Consider the following 19356-nt stretch of genomic DNA (forward strand, 5'->3'; position numbering starts at 1 on the left):
GTTGTTTCACTGTCATGCAGTGTCAACTCACTCCATTCAGTGTGGGCTACTTCAGGGCCTTGGAGGGACAAAGCGTGTACACATTGCAGAGGTATTCACTCGGGCCAGCTGGATCGGCTGAAAAAAAAACCTTGTGAAAAGAAATCCTCTACAAAGGACACAGAAGAAGTGCACAATGCTAACAGTTTTCCAAATACCACTGATTGCTTCCATCACAATGACGGAGAGCAGCCGCTTTATACTGAGCTCCACTTCAACAAACAACACTCCCACAAAAACCTCCCAGCCCGCGTTTTGTTCCCAGACAAAACCTCCTCGACTATCTAAACGCTCCCACTGAAGAAAAAAGTTCTTTTCAGTTTTCTTTCCTATTTTCCAAGAATAAAAAGGGGCAAGAGAAAGAGAGGAAAGTGGTCGTCGCTGGTAATATAGCCTACATCATTTGTTATAAACCTGTAGCCTATTGGAGACGCCTTTGGAGACGTATGTTTTTGATTTGAATATTTTTTCAAACTGTCAAAAACTATTCAATAAATGAATATACAACACACCACAGAGTATAGTTATTTCATGGTAGTTGTGTCGAGGAAATGATGAAATACGCCAAATTAACTACTATAAAGATTATTTTTCTGGCACCAGCGGTGCATCTGGGCAGCCTTATCAAAGTTGTTTAAAAAGCCTACATTTTTTCTTCACAAACCACTCACGCAAAATTGAGTACCAAATGGAAACCTTTAATAGAAAACGTTTTTACTGAAATGTGATTTCTAAATAATTGTCTTTCATACATAAAAAAAGCTGTAATTGTTTAATTTGTGCAGTGCTTCGTTTATCTTCAGGGGAAACCTTTTTGGTTTCGTGGACAGAGGTGATCGGGGTATATCACGAAAGAATGCGGAGCGGTGAAAGGGTTTAATTAACCGTGTCGGAGATAATTATCCCTGGACAGTCCAAATTAGTTTTGCATAATCACTCTGATCCATAAGACACAACTTTTTTAAACTAATACGAAATTTACCCTACTTCACACATCGTATTAGGTCTACATGTACGTTTATTTTTTATATGGAATACTTATGAATGTCTACTAAAATTAAATGGCACACAGTGCACTTAACCCAACTGACGTGTAGGATGTATTGTACAATTTTGGTATGTTATTGTTTCCTTTAAGTGCATAATGTAGGCTGAGCGTTCATTGGATAGTTATTTGAAAAGGGCACTAAAAAATTTAGAAAGGTGTCGTCAGCTCAGCTGTTAATCAGTGCAAGAGCCTACCTGCTCTCCAGTCGAAGTAAGAGCCAGCCTTAGCATTTCCTGAATACTTTTTAATCTTCCTTTCTATTCACGAAAAAAAAGTGATTAACTAGGTTTCTGGCTCTTTATTACAATGGCCTGATTTAGATTTGCCGTAATTCTATTCAAAGCCAGAACAAAAGCGTCCTTTGGAGGATACCTTACACTTCACCTGGACTAAGCACTTAAGGGCAATTCAGATAAAAATCTTGTAAGCGATTCAGCAAGACCTTGTCTGCATACTTTATTAATTTATAGGCTGTTGTTCCGCGAAAGAACAGAATGCCACTTAAGATGTATGTAGCCTACACGAAAACAAACTGAATATGAAATAATACTCAAAATAAGACAGCGCAATTATGGGTTAGACAACGCGTAATCTGTGCACAGTAGAGCCTGTTCGTCAAGCATGCATTTGAAATTATCATATATTATGTTTGCTTATCCATAGCTAATGACTATACATCAGTTTTATATGGTAAATTCAAATACTGCTGAAGAAGATGGATGTGGAATTCAATAAGGTTTAATAATACAAAGCATTGACATTGAAGAGTGTGTTAACTACCTTAGAAATAAAGATAAAATATAGCATCCTATAAGCACTTCAAGTTTATTGTGCAAATATTAGCTACTGGACAAACTCAGCCTTCTAACGAACTGGACCATCATAATGCCTCCAAACAATAAATATTTCGGACACTTATAAAACAGTACTGAAACCATAAAATATGCACTGGATTTCTAGTCAAACAACCCAGTCAATTCCAGGTTAAACCATTAACTAAACCACAAAATTAAACTGTACACATTTACACGTCATTCTGGCTGAAAACAAGATCGACATGGCCGTTTATTTAGGTAGGTGAGTCATTGCTTGATCAATCTAATATTAAATGTAAATTGTATTAGCCAACATTATGTTTGACAATGATCTATTAAATTATTAACTTTTTCTTTCACAAGTTAAATTAAGAATTGCAACCCATGTATATGTTGGACACAGTCATCTAGCAAATTCCAACAAGTCCTCCTAGCAGGTGTATTTGCAACAGGTTGAAATAAAAGGAGGTAAATTAGAGTATTCACATTGATAAGGGTTTAGGCTAGCTGTTTCCAAAACTAACTGCACAGAACGGTTCGACAGTTGTTCGTTCCCGATGGGTTACCTTAACAAAAAAGTACCTTACATAAAGGCATTAATTTATATACATACCCATGTGATATTTAAGATGACTTCTATCACATGTATAGACTCGAGCATGTGTTTAATAAACTCTGGCACATATAGTCTTTACAACATTGAAAACTTAAAAGTCAGGCGCATCACAACGCTGCCGCATAAGCGGAATAGGAGTCAAGCGGCGTTTTGCCCATTCCCGGTAGCAAGATGTAAGCCAAAGGAGGCTGGAGACCCGCCGATGGCCAGCCAGTACAATTACAAGGAATCATATAGCCAGGATTGCCCGGGGAAGGATGGGAATGAGTGTGAGTGTGTGTCCCGCTTCCAACAGTTCCGGTTCCAGGGAAGGCAGTTGCGCCACCAGGGTACCCGAGTGAGGAAGCGTATGGAAATGATGGCGGGGAGATCTCTGCCATCTTCGCCCCGAAGTCAAAAAGGGAATAAGGGTTTGCAGACATAGACGGGTTGAAGAAGACCCTCGCTGCTGCGGCCGCAGCGGCGGCAGCTGCTTTTTCCGGATTCCCAATGAATGATTCGGAGAGAGCTCCAGCCGATAAACTGTTCGCTTTCAACGTGTCGTGATCTCCAAGAGTGTAGGGCACTGGGAATGCAAACTTGTCTTTTTTCATTAACGTCTTTGGCTTCCGCCTGGGTCTGTATTTGTAGTCAGGGTGCTCCTTCATGTGCATGGCTCTCAGTCGTTTTGCCTCGTCAATAAACGGTCTTTTTTCAGACTCGGTAAGAAGTTTCCATTCCGCACCTAGTCTCTTGCTGATTTCTGAGTTGTGCATTTTCGGGTTCTCTTGAGCCATTTTCCGGCGCTGGGCTCTTGACCACACCATGAAAGCATTCATAGGACGCTTTACGTGATCCATAGGTTTAGACATCGTGATTAAAGGCACTTTTACACGACAAGGTGAAAACCTTCACAGTTGCCTTTGTCAAAAGCCCCAAGGGTTTTATTTTTTCCTACAGTTAAACCTCCAGATAGTATTCACTCGATACACATTCTATGCAAGTTTGTCACCTGGCATGGATGCGGCTAATTTGAAAAGTTTTCACAACGCAGAAGACGTTAAAAAGATAGCTTCTAACCATAAGTGCTCTGTTCACTTACTTCAATCTCAGTTCTTCATCGCGTTGTTGCAAATGTATCCGTCTTTCAACAGAGACAGGGGTAGCAAAAGCTCCGTCTAATATGATCAACCACTCAAAAGTTTTTTGTTTTTGTTTTTTCATTCGCAGGGAAATCCGGTGAATAAAGTGAAGCAGGCTACAGCAAAACAAAACAGTTGTCTTGTTCCGACGAAAAAGTAAGAGTCCCTTAGTCTCTCTCTCTTGTCGCCTCTGACTGTCAAACGAAAGGCTCCCGTATCCAGCATTAAAGCAAGTGGTAGATATCTCAAGCCTGCCCCATGTGAAATAAGACTCGCTCCAAAAGCAGGTATTGCAAGGCCCCCTGGAGCATGCGCAGGACGTCGAGCTCAAGCTGCCTTGACCGAGGCTGCTGCGCGAACGAGCTGCGTTTTTGTTAGGGATTTGGTAGGCTACGCATTTAGCAGGGCGCAAGTAACTCCGAAGTAGCCTTTAGAGAAGTATTCAGGAGGGAGGGGACTATGTCAATGTCAGTAACACAACCTTGGTTAACTGAAATGTTTTGCTAGTCCCATTTCTTGATAATTTGTTGCCAGTACCACTATTAAAGCATGTTATTTACAGTTTGTTCAACGTGTTTGTTCTCCTTTGTCCATACGAACGAACAGTGATTCCTACACTAATAATTCAGTCGCAATAAAATGTAAAAAAATGAACCTAAAGTGTAAATTATATTTAAAAACATATTTTATCAGTCAATGTAATTTGCCAATCTTATCCATGACTGATGTAACCATTTTAAGAAACTATTTTTCTATATGTCAGTCAGAGGCAAACACGCTTTAGGTTTGTGTAAGCAGTAAAAATGTTCATCAAATTGGCCATAGCCTACAGGAATTTATTTAAGGCACTACGATCAGATGACTGCTAGACTGCTTAAGTCTTACCATAGTCTAAGCAAAGACGATATATCACAGTTATTAACTGAATTAATATGCAACTGTAAATAAACAAACAACAATACAACAACAATTATAATAACAATCATCATCATCTTCGTCATCATCACCACTACCATTATCTGTTGCTATGACTTAAAAATGTGATGTAGCCTACTGATAGTAACATCACTTTTATAATACAATAGTAAGTTTTTTAACTGTCTTTGAACGTACTTATATGAACGTGTTTAACACCTGAATTAGAATCCACAGGTAGTTTCCATTCATAATTAAAAGTAGCAATACTTTTAGTCTCTGTTATCTCACAAAACTTCATGGTCTAAGTAAGCTCTGTAGTCTACCTAGTCTATCTTCCCAGGTACCACTCTTCAAGTGACGGAAAGGGGAAAGGATTCAAATTGCAACGACTGAGATTATAAGGTAAAATAAGATACAGACACCTTTTTTACTGATTTTCATGTTTTGTCGTCTGGAATCGACGGTCTTTAATTTGCTTTAATAAACTGAATTGCCTTTGCTCTTCACTTACACTTCAGATAATTTACGGAAGTTGAAAGCTTTTCAAAATAGTGTTTACATGATTGACTCGCTGGAGCTGATATAATGTTGACACACTTTACGCTATGTAGGTTGCGTGTTCTATCATAGAAGTGAAATATAATTGCAATGCGTGGTTTACCCTACTTTACAATGAAATGTAAAGCCTGGTAGGGTCTAATAAATCTATAGCCTACTTTCAGGTGTTGCCTCTTAAGTCACTGGTAATGATCAAAATGGCACTGACGGTGGGAAAACGAAGTGACATAACCTTTGTTACAACACCAATAATAGTAATAATAATAATAATAATTATTATTATTATTATTATTATTATTAGTCTACTTATTATTATTATTATTATTATTATTATTATTATTATTATTATTATGTGTATTTGAAATGAAGTTGGAACAATTAAGCTACACTGAATTCGTCGCATGGGGTGGGCTATGCTTCCCGCTTCACTCAGCGCAACATTTTTCAAATGAATTATTCTTAAAGAAAAAGATGTATGTGTTTATGTTGTATAACAGCATCATTGAAATTGTGGATTACGATTGAAAGGCAGCTCTGTGAATGTTGGTAAGGCAGAATAAACATTGAGACGTGATTGTAGTGATGGGAATCGTTGCCAGACACAAAATGAACCTGCTGGTTCAAGTGCATTCGAATCTTGCAGTGTAACCTACTTTGTCTTAATGTAAAAGATGGCGTGCTTATAATAACTCAACGGCTCCTTAAACACAGATGTTTTCATCTTGAAGAAGAGGTTATAATTCTGGCAAAATAAAAAGAGTGAAGTTACTAATACCGTATAGCTTTTTAAACAAGAATAGGACTTACAGCTATTTTCGATGGGAAAAATTGAACGCAGGTGTTCAACAATTTAAGTGACATTTTGACAGTTCTTGACAGTTGTTTTCAATGAATAACATGTTTGGTGTTACTCAATTACAATTCCATATCAAGAGAAAGAGAATTAGTGAAGAGGTTATTAGCGTCCGTTCGTTTGACAATTTCATAATCTAGTCTTTGTTTCTGAACGAATCAATGTGTTTCCAAAAACGAATGTCAGAGATGAAATGTTGGATATACATTGGTGAAACCTTTACAGCAGCATCTTAGATATACCTCGTTCATAATATCATGGTGAAACGTGATCAGTTGTAATGAGTGGGTGCCGACAGACCAGGAGTTTTCAAAAAAAAAGGGAAAAAAGGACACAAAGAAACCATCAAATAGTTTTGTATTCTTTAAATAACTTTGAATAATTCGTTGAGAATATAAATTATTAATATTATATTTGCATAATCAATTTGCATAAGAATGAATACTGTGTTAAAAAGGTGGCCGCTACATTCAATACTAATAACATATTATGAGTATGGCTATTGCTGAATAAACAAATGCATTATTTCCAGGTAAGAAAGCAGAGCATTGTAACCAGACAGAATGTATGGTATTTATGACGTGCGGGTAAAAACATGATCATAATGGGCTATATCATTACTCTGAATCAAGTACACGGTAAAATGATCAGAGTTCAATTAAATCTAACAGCGTTTATATGCGTCTAAGAGGGATCAAATGCACTCTGTCAGAGTTGATTTAACACAACATTTTACTGTGCATATGAAGGCCAAGGAATTATCCGTTGTGTGTGGTTTAGGCCAAATTGACCCGTTTAAAAACTTTCAGTAAAAGAGAAATGGCATGTTTGAGGGACGTTCGTCATCTGCTTTATGCCTTTTATATGGTTTCTATAAACACGATTAAGATGAAAGATAATTGAGAATGTGAGTTCAAATCAATAAATATCAATAATCTAGGCTACTGCATGAAAATTTTAAATAAAAAATTCACAGATAAACATTATTTATGCCGCTCATGCCTTTATATTGTTTATAATTGAGATGAAGATAATCTATACTATTTTTGCATAAATTTTATTTCTTGATTAATTTTGAAATCCCAATAATATCCTGAGCATATTTGACCCAGGTTAACAGTCTCACAAGTGCTAATAAGTTAATAGAACACAAAGAAAACACCAATCGTTTTGGAAACAGTGCAGTTATGAAATGTAACTGATGTCTGTTGCTTTTCTAGTTTTTTGTTTATTTTTTGTTTTGGGGGTCGAGATTAAGATGGACCCTGTGATGCAAATGTTCTTTGTTAAAAACTCCAAGATGCAGTAGAAAAAGCCTGAATTTTACCTGGCGATAAAGAGAGGTTCAGACCAATGATATGGAGCGGTGAATTACCAGCCCACATCGTACTGTAGTGATAAGGCTGAAAAGTTTAAAAAAATGACAGGCAGGGTTCACTCTATCTAAATGTGAGTGGAGTTGGAGGCAGGTCTTCATTTTTAATACCCTTTCTTGGTCAAGACGAAGGGCAGGATTAATTCAAATCTTCAATCCACCTTACAATCAAAAGCAACCTTTTAGACTCAAAACTATCCACCCTGTCATCCTGCTTTTGTCAGCAAGATACACAGATGAAAAAGATGGGCGCCAAGGAATGTGTTTCTTTAGCGCTTTTAAGATGGTATCCAGTGTCCAGTGTTACAGTACTGTTTACGGATGTCCCAAAACGTGGAAGAGGAAAAGATGCAATCTTTCACAAATAGGAAATTGTTTTTCAGAACAGAGGGATGTTTACTGTTAGTGCTTTGCTCTGTTTTAATCGCAAAATCTCGGAATCTCTGGCATCTTTTATTTTACAGAATGATTCAAGTGAAACAAACAGCAAGCTATTAAATCATCAGACCCAGGGATTGTTGCGCATTTAGTGAAAGATTAAAGGTTTGGCCTTGAGATGATGTACCTGATCAGCTCTTGCCCATTCTTTGACCTTTCTGCCCACAGCATAACCCTGCAGAAAGAAAAGTCACACTTCCTGTTTGGCACTATATGAAGGTGAAATGCTTGTCTTATGAAATATTTATATGTGAGAAAGAGCAAATGGTTTGGAGGCACAGTGAGAGACAGAAATGCTAATCAAACACAGCTTTATTATTTTTAATATTTGCTAAAAGCAAATCCATTTTCCACCCAGATTACTCATACATTCTGGGTATCAAAAGTGGGCGTTGTCTTTGTGCATTTAGGATTACATTATGCAAGGTGTTATACATGCCATTGATTTCATATCTTTTCATACTGCATTTCGAATAATAAAACATCAGAGTTCTCAGCACCCTTTGCAAATGAATAATGTGACAGATTAAAAGGTCATCACCGCACACACAATAATAATTCAGAGTGTACACTGTTTTCAATAATGGAAAACCAGGTTATTAAACGTTGCAAATAAAAGGCTGAGCCCTTCTCTTACCTACTGTTGCCTTTAACAAGAATTAGGATTAATCATTTGTGTTTACAGAAAGTATTAGATTAAAACAATATTGTCTGTAACCACTTTCAATCCATAGTTGTATCAATTTGACTAACACATTGTGTGACCGGAATGTCGAGAAAAAGTACACTTTGCTTTACACTTTACGCCTTAAATGTATTAATGGCAATTTTATTGAATATTGAATTGAGATGGCAGGTATGCCATCCATTAAGTTATGCCCCATACCTGCACAGCACAAAGAGTCTGGCACTTTTTAGGGTTTCCTACAAAAAATAACCACAATGACCATAGACTCTCAGCCCCATTACATTGAGATCTGTACATTCTGACCTCATGTAAACGCACAAAATTCAGAAATAACTTCAGGGCACCATAATGTTTGGGACATATTAATGTTATGTGAAACATACGAAAGTAGTCATGTTCAGTGCTTTTTGGTATATCCTTTGCATGCAATGACTGCCTTAATTCTGTAACCCACAGGCATTACTATGTGCTGAATATTTTCTCTGGTGATGCTTTGCCAGGCATGTACTGCAGCTCTTGTTTTAACTTTTATCTTCAGCATAAGAAACGCATGTTCAGTTGGATTCAGATCGAGTGAATGACTCAGCCAATCAAGAATATTCCGGATTTGGGCTTTGAAGAACTCCTTTGTTGCTTCAGCAGTATGTTCGGGATCATTGTCTTGCTGTAGGATGAAGTGCTGTCCAATATAGTTTGGATGAATATGTTTGAACTACAAAAAATATGTACACTTTGAAATTAATTCTGCTGCTGCCATCAGCAGTCACATCATCAATGTATAACAAGTGAGATAGTACCTGTGGCAACATGGCCAAACCATAAAACCCCCCACCATAACTCTTAACTTTTGATTGGGTGGGCAAGACGCACATTTGGGTGGGCTGAGCCCACCCCTGCCCATGGCCACCGCCGGCCGTGCTACAAACTGAGAGCTCTCTTATACCTGCATGGCAGCAACTGAACACACCTGACATATCATAAACACCTGTTTAGTAATGGTAATGCCCCAAACATTATGGTGCCCTGAATTGGGGGACTATGTAGAAAAAGTGCATTTTTGAAACCAAAATGTATACAAAATACCCTTATAAATAAAAAACGTACACTTTAACCACATGTGAATTGTTAGATTACAAATTTAATGAATTCACCTTTAGCAAAGTGGCTTAGGCACACCTCAGGCAAACTGCAATTTTGCGCTACTCTCTTCCACACTCACATGCGACTGCTGACAACAGTGTAACAGCAAGGATCCTGCAAGGTTTAAACTTGGCTCTCCAGGGGGAGAGACAACCACTGCACTAAAGATGGCTTCACAGTTAGGTGGCGTCAGGAGCTTATAGCTACAGTTTTTTGTACTAAGGAGCATTGCTGTATTTTGGATTACAGCAAAGATCGATTGCTGTAATATTTCAGTAGCCCTTAAGAATTAACACAATAGCTATAGTAAATTATATCATAATATGCTGTATACAGCACCCACAGCCAAGGGCTGTTTGTAATACAGTAATATTTCTGTTAAAACAAGTAAAAAGTGTTGTCACTTTACAGGCTGATACCCCAGGGTCACTTATAAAACAGGCATAAAACAATTAATCGTCTTGGTTTTAATGCAAAATGCATTTGCTCACAGTACTATAACCATGTTGGTTCCAACATTGTCTGGCATTGCCAGTGTGTCTGACTGAGTATTCAAAAATGTTAGAACAGTTTCTTTATTGCCCAGCTTTGTTTTGTTTGTCACTTCAGTTCAATTGCACATGTAGTCTTTACAGTCAAAGGACATGTAGCAGACCTCGGTTTCGATTTCTCAGTGGTGAGAAAGTAAGAATAATCACTGTGACAAAACATAATGAAAATGAGCAGATTTTTATTTAAAGAGAGTGTAATTCAGTAAGTTGTCTGTCTTGCAAGTTAAAGCCTAATTGCAAAACTACTTGTTTGACATATTCCATAAAATGCAACCTAACACACTGGAGGTTGGTTAGCCCAGTCCTCAAAAGATAAATACATTTAAAATCTTCAAAAATTATGAATGATGAGGATCAAGGAGAGTTAATCAAACAGTAAAAGCTTCAGTATTTTATCTGAATACACTCATATGAACAAAGTAATCTATTTAGAAAGTTTTAATGACCTGAGCAGTTTATTCTGATGCAATGTAAAGTCGCTTGTATTTCAGCTTAATAAGCATATCATTTCATGTCAAATGCGATTGTGTAAAGCCTTGGAAGTCAATCCAAGTATTTAGGGAGGAAATAAAAGGATTTAAAAATCTGTGCTGTACATGTTAGTGACACTGAGTCATACCAAAAGTTTGTAGATAAACCAGGATGAAAGAAAGGCAAAACTAACATTCTGACATTTTGAAACTTCAAAACACTACATGACCTATTTTGCACAATGTGTGAAAAAGAATTTCTCCCATGCTTAAAATTATTCTATTTATACAATCTGTAAGTCTCCCCAGGGTGGAATTTGGTGTCTTTGTTCCAATGTGTCTGTTTGAATTAGAGTAGTAAATAACCCCCACATAGAACTCTTAATATGCCACATCTGCTGCATATAGTATAACTAAGGACACATATATTTACTGAATCAAGACATAATTTCTATTCAACCCATTATATCTGATGCCCTATGCAGATTAACCAATCAGAAATTCTCTTTATTTCAAGCAAATCAGCCATCCCTATATGTACACAATAAAATGCCCAGTGCTAAATCAACAGTGATAGATTTTACTCTAGTTTAACTGCGTACTCATCAATTTTCTGGAATTCTATTCTATTAGTTAGATATGTCAAAGCATATTATAGTCCACAAAATGTATTCAGACTTCACCAATGAGTTTATTCTTGTTGAATGTGTGCTAAGTCCAGCACAGCTTCAACCAATGTGATAAGGGTATGGCTAACGGCATTGAACTGAACATCAATTCAAGCCCTTTGCTTTAACAGGGGTTACTGCATTTACATTATGTTAAAGGTTAAATATTAATGTTTCCAAGCATTTAAATGTAATGCAAGGGGTTCATTTGAGAAAAAACAATACATCAAGCTTATCTTTCAAGGCATATTACTGAAAAAATCAAGTAAATGTACACAATATTAAAAATATTACAAGGCTGATAAAACACACATCTTTCATTTATGTCAATGAACATATGCTAGATAATATTCCATCAGTGCAATGCTCCAGGCTAAAAGAAACAACAATTAACCATCAACCAAACATACTCTCAGAATGAAATGACCTCCAGAACTGAAATTCAGACTCATTTCATGATAATGACATATCTTTCACATTCCAACAGAGGCTAATGTGCGGCGCTAACATTCCTCCGGCCTCGTTCTGTGACCACCGAGCAGAGGAGCTGGTTGTATCAAGCCTGGGGCTTATGAGGGCTTCAGGCTGTGAATGACGATTATGAACCAGTTAGCTGGAGCCATATCGCTGCTGCTTTTACCCCACTGCTGCTGCTATAGGACACTGGCGTCAGTGCCAAGCCCAAACGGAGAGCTGGCTTTACAGTGTTGTCAGGCAGCAGATAGCACCCACGTCTATCAACAGTGTTGCGCACGGTTTTAGTTGTTTCACCCAGGGGGGAGGAAAATCTCACTCATGAAACATACCTGGATAATTTGCCTCAAAGGGACTTCAGTAGCTCCTGTGGGGATAGGAGAGAATGGATACACCCTAACAGTTTTTCACACACACACACACGCACACACACACACACACACCCCACTCACCACAATACTGTAGTCCTTCACTCCCCTGTAAGGTCTTCCCTTTCCTTGTGGGAGCAACATTGAGGTAGCCTGGTAGGAAAAGAGATAAGATCCTGTCACAGCTCTTTTTGCTGGCACAGACCGCTGACACTTTGGGACTTCATGTGTCATTGTCCTTTTGGCAGTTGAGAGTGGCCTCTTCACCGTAAACTTTCATTTTGTGACCAGAGACTGTAGCACATGTGCACTAGAGTAGTAAAAAAGGTTGGATTAGGTAGAATAAATTACTTGTGGGTGTGGTTGAAGTTTGGTTTCATTATGGCCAATCGGATCAGCCACTTTCCTTTCTATTAATATATAGTAAAGTGCCCAGTGTTAATTCAACTCTAACAGAGTACATATGAGTCCAATAGGGTTTCATCATGTTGGTATTTTCCCATGAGTGCCCATTTCTAACACCTTGAAAAAGCTTCCTCATGCAAAACATGTTAATGTTCAGTTTGTGTATTTTAATCTTAGCTGAATTATTGTGATTCCTTTGTTTTTATTATAATTTGTACTTTTTTATAGACCGTACTACTTTTTGAGTTTGCCAGACTAGTTAAGCAATGCAATGCATGATCATCAATTATATTTCCTTGATGCACTTATGATTCTCTGCACCTAACAGGTCCATCACACTCAAGCGAACCCATAAGAAACCCAACATAGCAATGCAATTATTCCTTATCAGTATCAAGCTCTGATGCAAACAGGGTGAGCATTAAACCAAAACGAACCATTTCCATGATGCAAAATATAAATGCTATCATAAAAGGGGTATGTCTCTCTACTACTGCTAATTTGAGAAAAGTTGGCTCTCAAGATTCACTCAAAAAGTCTATATATGTATATACAAAGAGGGGAAAATATATGATCATATTGTATTATTGCAAAAATATTGTTTTCTAGTTGGAACCAGTAGTACACAGTAGATGCACAAAAATGTAACATTTGCACACAGAAAAATCTAACAGTGCTAATTCAACTCTTAACAGATAACATTTGGTCCCATATTTGAGAATTTATAAAGCCGATGCACACACAGTGACAATGAGCCCTGCTCCCTTTTACCCACTTCACTCTGACTGCTATAAAATCCACCCCAGAACCAGTACCAGTACATAGCTGCTTCACAGCTTAATGCCTAGAGCTGCTGTGCTTAAATGCAAGCAGCATTTGTAAGGGGAGTCTTGCCTGTTGAGAGTATTGTGTGTGTGTTTGGGTGGGGGAATATGTACCATGGGAGGTGTGGCTGTGTATGGTCAGCTCTCACTGTCCATCAAAATCACCCACATGAATTTCTCCAGTGTTGATACAGGGTGAGAAAGACAGGGAGAGAAAGGAAGTGGTATGTATAGAATAACATTTGAAAATATCGTAATCTTGAAAAGAAAAGAAATTTGAGGGAATAAAGAATCTAAATTAGAAATAAATATACAGACAGACTACCTTTACATCACTGAATACTGGAGAGCGTGTGGCACATTCTGGAGTGTGATGACACGTCAATTCATGTGATACTGTACTATCACATTTTAGGGAAATTTGTTTGGTTGCCATTTCTATGCCTTAAAAAACACAATACACAATGCATAAAGTACATAATACATATAAATATAATGCATAAATTTGATATATACAAAAAAATGATATAAAAAGTCCACAGCACTAATTAAATTTCCATTGTAAAACATTATGGTTGGAAGGCATCACGCTGTGGTGCATGGATGACCCTCAGAGCCTCGGATTGAATCCAGACTACGTCAGTGCCAACTGCGGTCGGTAGCTCCATAGGGCAACGTGCAACTTCTGATTGTGTCTCCGAGGGTATAGGAGGGTTCAGTCGGTTAGGGGTCCGTGTTCATCGCTATCGAGAAACCCCTGCTGGTAGATCAGCTGCATGTAAGAGGTCTTCCTCTAACTCTGCTCCGTGTGAGCTTAGCTGTAGTCTGAGGTGTGAAAAGAAGCAGCTGGAGACACACGTGTATCGGAGGAGAACCGCAGATATCTACACTTTTCCGAATTGGCAATGGGGGGTCGCGCATGAATGCACTTGCAGACGATGAGACATTGCAAATTGGGCTGGGAATTGGAAATGCTTAGCTCCACATTGGCTGCCAAATTAATTTTTTTAAATGCATTAAAAAGTTTTTTATAAAACATGGTTGCTGGAATAAACAAGTACCCATGTATCTCTGTATTCTGTACTGAGGGAGTCTACCTCTCCCCCGTCTACTTTTATTAGACTCCCAGCCCAGTATATTTATCCCAGTGCGGAAAGGGTTTGTGCCCCACCACGGAACTCTCTATACTGTAATTCCATCACTGTCTGTAGTGACAGTGACTAAAGTGAAGAAGAGTGGACTACCCACTCTCATTAAAAAAACTCAATTAAATAAAAATACCGAACATCGCATAACACCAACGACAGTAACCAGCATTCGGCAACACTTTTAAAGAAAGGTTAATGGTGAATGGCACTAACATTTCATTTGCTGCCTGTCAGATTTTAAAGCTTTTCTCATTAGTGGGCCTTCATACCTGCCTATCTCAGAGGATCTGATTATTCAGTTGATGCACCAACATAAAAGTCAGCATCGCACAATCAGCATTTCCATCACACAGCCTCAAGGGGCACTTGCAGGAATTATTGATCACAGGTTTTGATGGAGTACTCCACCTCTAGTGTGGATCAGCATATCCTTGTGACTCTAATGCGATAGAAATCAAGAGGAGAGGAAGCAATAGGGACTCACACTGTAGGAACTGACAACCCGTTTAGCCCTCTGGGTGATGGTATTACACAACTGGCCCAATTCAATAACGTCTGCAATAAAAACTGCAATATCCTGAAACTGATGTTCTCCTACACCGTGAGTCACTTTCGATAGGATGAATGAATGTAATGTAATGCATTTAATTTTGTTTGTGGATGTGTAGCTGGGGATCATTTACCGTAGGGCTGGATAGATTTTGTACCAGAAAACCTTTAATCTGAATAGATCACAAATAGACAGGAATGATAATTGTGCAGGTAAAATCCTACTTCCAATACCACGGGTAAAAATAGAAATTTGACCTCATTACTACCCATTACAAACTTATTGTAAGCCATGTAAGCCATCAAAAACGAATAAAGAAAACAATCAGTTTAAATATATCATGCCTAATGATATTTAACACTGAGCCATGTGGGGTTGTGATTAGCACTAACAGTGTGTGTGGGGGTGGGGGGGCGGGGGGTGGGTGTGGGCAGGGCATTCAGCACACTGTGATATCTCAGCCTGGAAACCTTTGAAAACAAACAAACGAAAAACATCAAAGCAACAATCAAAATACGCTGGCATAAAAATGAAGCAGTTTGTAATTGCTCATTTTAAAATCTCACCACTGACGCTTTCATGTGCAGCAAAAGTCTCTACCGTGCGGCGTGACACCCGCATAGCCAGCCACACCAAAGAGCAGCAATGAATTTAAAACAGTCCCTTTCATGGTCCAGTCTCCCATCCGGTGCGACATGCTCGGGTAAAGACAAGATTAGAGAGACGCCCACAGACAAGTGCCACATTTCAGCCCCTGTGTCCCATCACTGGATACTTCAAATGTTGATCCAAAGACATGAGGCACTCCAACCCCTCGCCCTGCCAAGGGTCAAGTCAGATCGAGAGGTTAATCCATAAATCGCCCTTGTGATCATTATTGCCTCAAGTTGTAATTACAAAGAGCATTAATTAACTTCTTAGCTATCCTGCCAATGGCTAATGCTTCACATGTTCAGTATTAATTATCGGACTAGCAGTCCTAGAGAGGAAGCGACTCTTTTTCACGTAGGACGGTTGTGTAAGCAGCCAATACGGCGCTAAGGGTTTGAGCCAACGCGCATTTCTCCTGGAGTTTCTGGCGGGCGTTGGAACCCCCCGCGTGCTTCTCTCAGGGGTTCCGTTTCATCGCGCGGCCATTGTGCGACTGCGGTCCCTCCCCGCAAAATGCCCGGGCCATTTGCGTGACAATGAGCACGGGATTCCGTTCGGGAAACCTTTCTGGGTGAAAACGTTCTGTCATCCGCCAAACTATAGAAGCGAAGGCGATTCATCTAAATCGCCTTTGTGGCGGGACAACCTATACACTCGCTTTTTTTTCACCCGATCTACTTTTGAAGACTTTTCGCGAATGTGCGAACGGCCTACAAGCACCTTTCTCTCGGGCTGCGGCTGCAGCTGGTCAGGCTCTCGCTGTGCTCTGCCAAGTGCAAGGAATGGGCTTCTTTTATCGTGAATGGAACAAATCTGGGCTAATATGTCTCCCGTAAAGAGTCCCGGCGAGCCACAGTTTCTCATTCTTTGACCATTCCTTACACCCCTCCCAGCTCTTGCACTTGGGATAATTGCAATTTAATTGGGTGACTAAAAATGAAAACTGTGTCCACATTATCCCGGATTATCTCTTTTCTCCCCTGAGCCTGCCATCGATTCAAAGGAGCCCATTTATCAGAGCAGGGAGGCTGAACCCCGGTCAGCTCCAGGAAAGCTGTGAGAAACCCGGAGTGAAAAAAAGAAGGGAGAGAAGAGGAGCGAGAGAGGGAAGGAGGCCAGGGAAACTGACAGCAGAGAAAAATGGCTTCGGTAATCTATCGTAAATGCACATTCATCTTGAAGATGCATATCTTTTCTAATGCTGCTGATCAATACAGATCATATTTTTGTATAATACAAGCTACAAACTTTGAGGGAAAAAAAATATCTGTATAGCTGCTGCCACTGGCACACACTCAGAATCCGTGCCTTGTAGTGAAGACAAAAAAACTATATCCTTTAATTAATTCTGTTGCAAAGTAAGAGTTTTACTTTACTTTTACTTAAATATATCTAATTTTTTCATGTTGAAGTTAAACAAGTTTGGGCCTAAGCGATTGAACTTACATTAAGTCATAAATAAATAAATTATGCATGAACATATACATAAATACACTTCACCAAAACTGATGTATAGTTCAGATCTCTCTACATTGTACACAAAGGCATGTGTCTAACTGTAGACTGTTTCCCTGTCACAAGCATTCTCAGACTTGGCATTCTCAAGTAATGAACCTTGAGTCACTCTGCTAACCGTACCTCTGCTTTTGTGTGAGCTCTACTCGACTTTAAAAGCCCCATTCAGGGTGTATGAATGCTCTTCATTTTCTCCCAAAGAACTTTGCATTGATAGCGGGAGAAAGGAAGGTGCTTTCAAAAAAGGAAGGAGAGACAATGAGAACAAAGGAAGTAAGCTTTCGGATTCCATTATGGACATAGTACTCCATTCTCCTCAGTTGTTTGTACATTTTCGCCACAATAATGTGGTCCTGCCGAAATATGTTTCCCTTTCTTTCAGCACTCAAATCAAAAATGGACCCGCGTCAGGAACGGAGCGCTGAATACTTTAAAAATGCGGGAGATAATGCTGATGGGTATTCAGTGAGAAGATCAGGGTAACACATACAGGCCGGGTAACAGCTAAATTAATGCTCTTCCAGTTCTGGCTCAGAGGTAGCTGAGAGAAACTCAGCATTGTCAGTTCACAACATATCTACTCATGTCAGTGATTTTGGTAAATATTTAAGATGGACTGACTAGAGTATCTAGGCAGAAGTGCTTTATATTCACAATAGGAGGCCATAGTACTGTGAGCACAATGTACAGGAAGGTGGCAGAGGATAATGCTGGCTTTGAGGTACTGATGGGTGTGTGTGTGCGTGCGTATGTGGGTGGGTGGGTTGGTGTGTGAAAGTATTTATGTACGCACACGCACACACGTATCTATGTGTGAGTTTGTATAAAAAGATAAAAGAAAGAAAAAGTTTCCCCAATCAGTAACACCCTGATAGGCCCAGGCTTCACCAGCTAGCTGAATATCACAGTGAGCTAAATTCACTGCATAGAGAAATTAGCCATACACCCAAACTTGCACTGAAAAACTCATTAGCAACCATTAAATGAAAACCACCTTGTCTTAAACAGTGTAAACATGCATTCTGTCCAAACTGATATCACAAGACTGGAGTTGCTGCCATGCTAAATTAAGTCATCTGAATGAAATGTATTGTTATGGCTTGCCATAACATTTATGGACAAGGAGAATGAGTCACTTAATTCAGTCTATGCATTGTCTATAACCCTAGTGCTCTGTTTACTTATTAGCACCTGTGAAACTGTTAGTCTGGGTCAGATATACCCAGGACATTATCAGCATTTAAAAACAATACAGAAATTACATTTATGCATAAATCCTCAGTACAGTATATATTATCTCTATTTCAATTCCAAACAATTTTACCAATACAATGGTTGCCATTTACTGCTGCTAGATCACCTTTAACAATGAAAGTGTCTTTCATTTTTGTGATAAAGATGTGGTTTATATAAATGCACAATAATAAAGGCATGGGGGCATAATTCCTATTTTTTGGTGAAAATGAAAATAAAGAAACGTTTTCATGCAGTAGATTATTGATATTTATTGTTTTGAACTGACATTCTCAGTTATTTACTTCACCTTATATTCCCTTATAACCAAAAAGACATAAAGCAAATACAGATGATCAACAACAAATAGAAACACAAAACAAGAACTAAATCTACAAGTATTCACGTTAATTCAGGTATAGCCCATCAAACAGAACTGTAAATCTACTGTAAATGGTGACATGTAATTTGTTAAAATAATAGCACGATGATTTAAGTACCATAAACAATACAGGTGTCTGTTTTATGACAAAGGTTTTATGATGCAATAATCAAAAAAAAAATACTCTCTGGAATTGCTGTTTATGTGACTTAATCTGTGTATCTCCATGATTCAACTTACACGTATTGGAAAATTGCCATGTTGGACATTAAGAATAATGCACAGCATGAAGTGATTTAATGAAGTCAAATTTAATGATCCTGTTGGGTAGTTCTGTCATAGACATTAAGTTGAGTTCCTTATACTTTAAACAAATGACTGCTTCATTTCTAAAAATGAACGGAAAATATTGTCTTTACTGTATATCTTTTGGAAAAGGCCAGCTCAAATAAACTGAATGAATGAATGAATAAATAAATAACTAAATGCGAGGTATGCACACAACTCC

The 19356-nt window shown here is 38.5% G+C and overlaps 1 protein-coding gene and 1 long non-coding RNA gene across 3 annotated transcripts in view; both read right to left on the minus strand.

Moving 5' to 3' along the window:
- Positions 1-1528: 1528 nt before the first annotated feature.
- LOC118222624 (transcription factor Sox-21-B-like) lies at positions 1529-3949 on the minus strand. The gene has a single exon (XM_035408349.1). It carries the CDS (start codon positions 3367-3369, stop codon positions 2626-2628), a length of 744 nt encoding a protein of 247 aa, XP_035264240.1. The 5' UTR covers positions 3370-3949; the 3' UTR covers positions 1529-2625.
- Positions 3950-8173: 4224 nt separating this feature from the next.
- The window catches only part of LOC118224210, a 60555-nt gene continuing 49372 nt past the window's right edge, over positions 8174-19356 (minus strand). Inside the window, exons 3-5 of one of the 2 annotated variants that reach the window (XR_004764605.1) lie at positions 12225-12293; positions 12105-12139; positions 8174-11883 (exon numbers count right to left, since the gene is read on the minus strand). This is a non-coding gene — a long non-coding RNA (uncharacterized LOC118224210). Of the gene's footprint in view, positions 12140-12224; positions 12294-19356 lie in introns of both variants that reach the window. The other variant, XR_004764604.1, reaches the window with a different exon arrangement.

This window comes from Anguilla anguilla, chromosome 3 (genome assembly GCF_013347855.1).
Source record: "Anguilla anguilla isolate fAngAng1 chromosome 3, fAngAng1.pri, whole genome shotgun sequence".
NCBI lineage: Eukaryota > Metazoa > Chordata > Actinopteri > Anguilliformes > Anguillidae > Anguilla > Anguilla anguilla.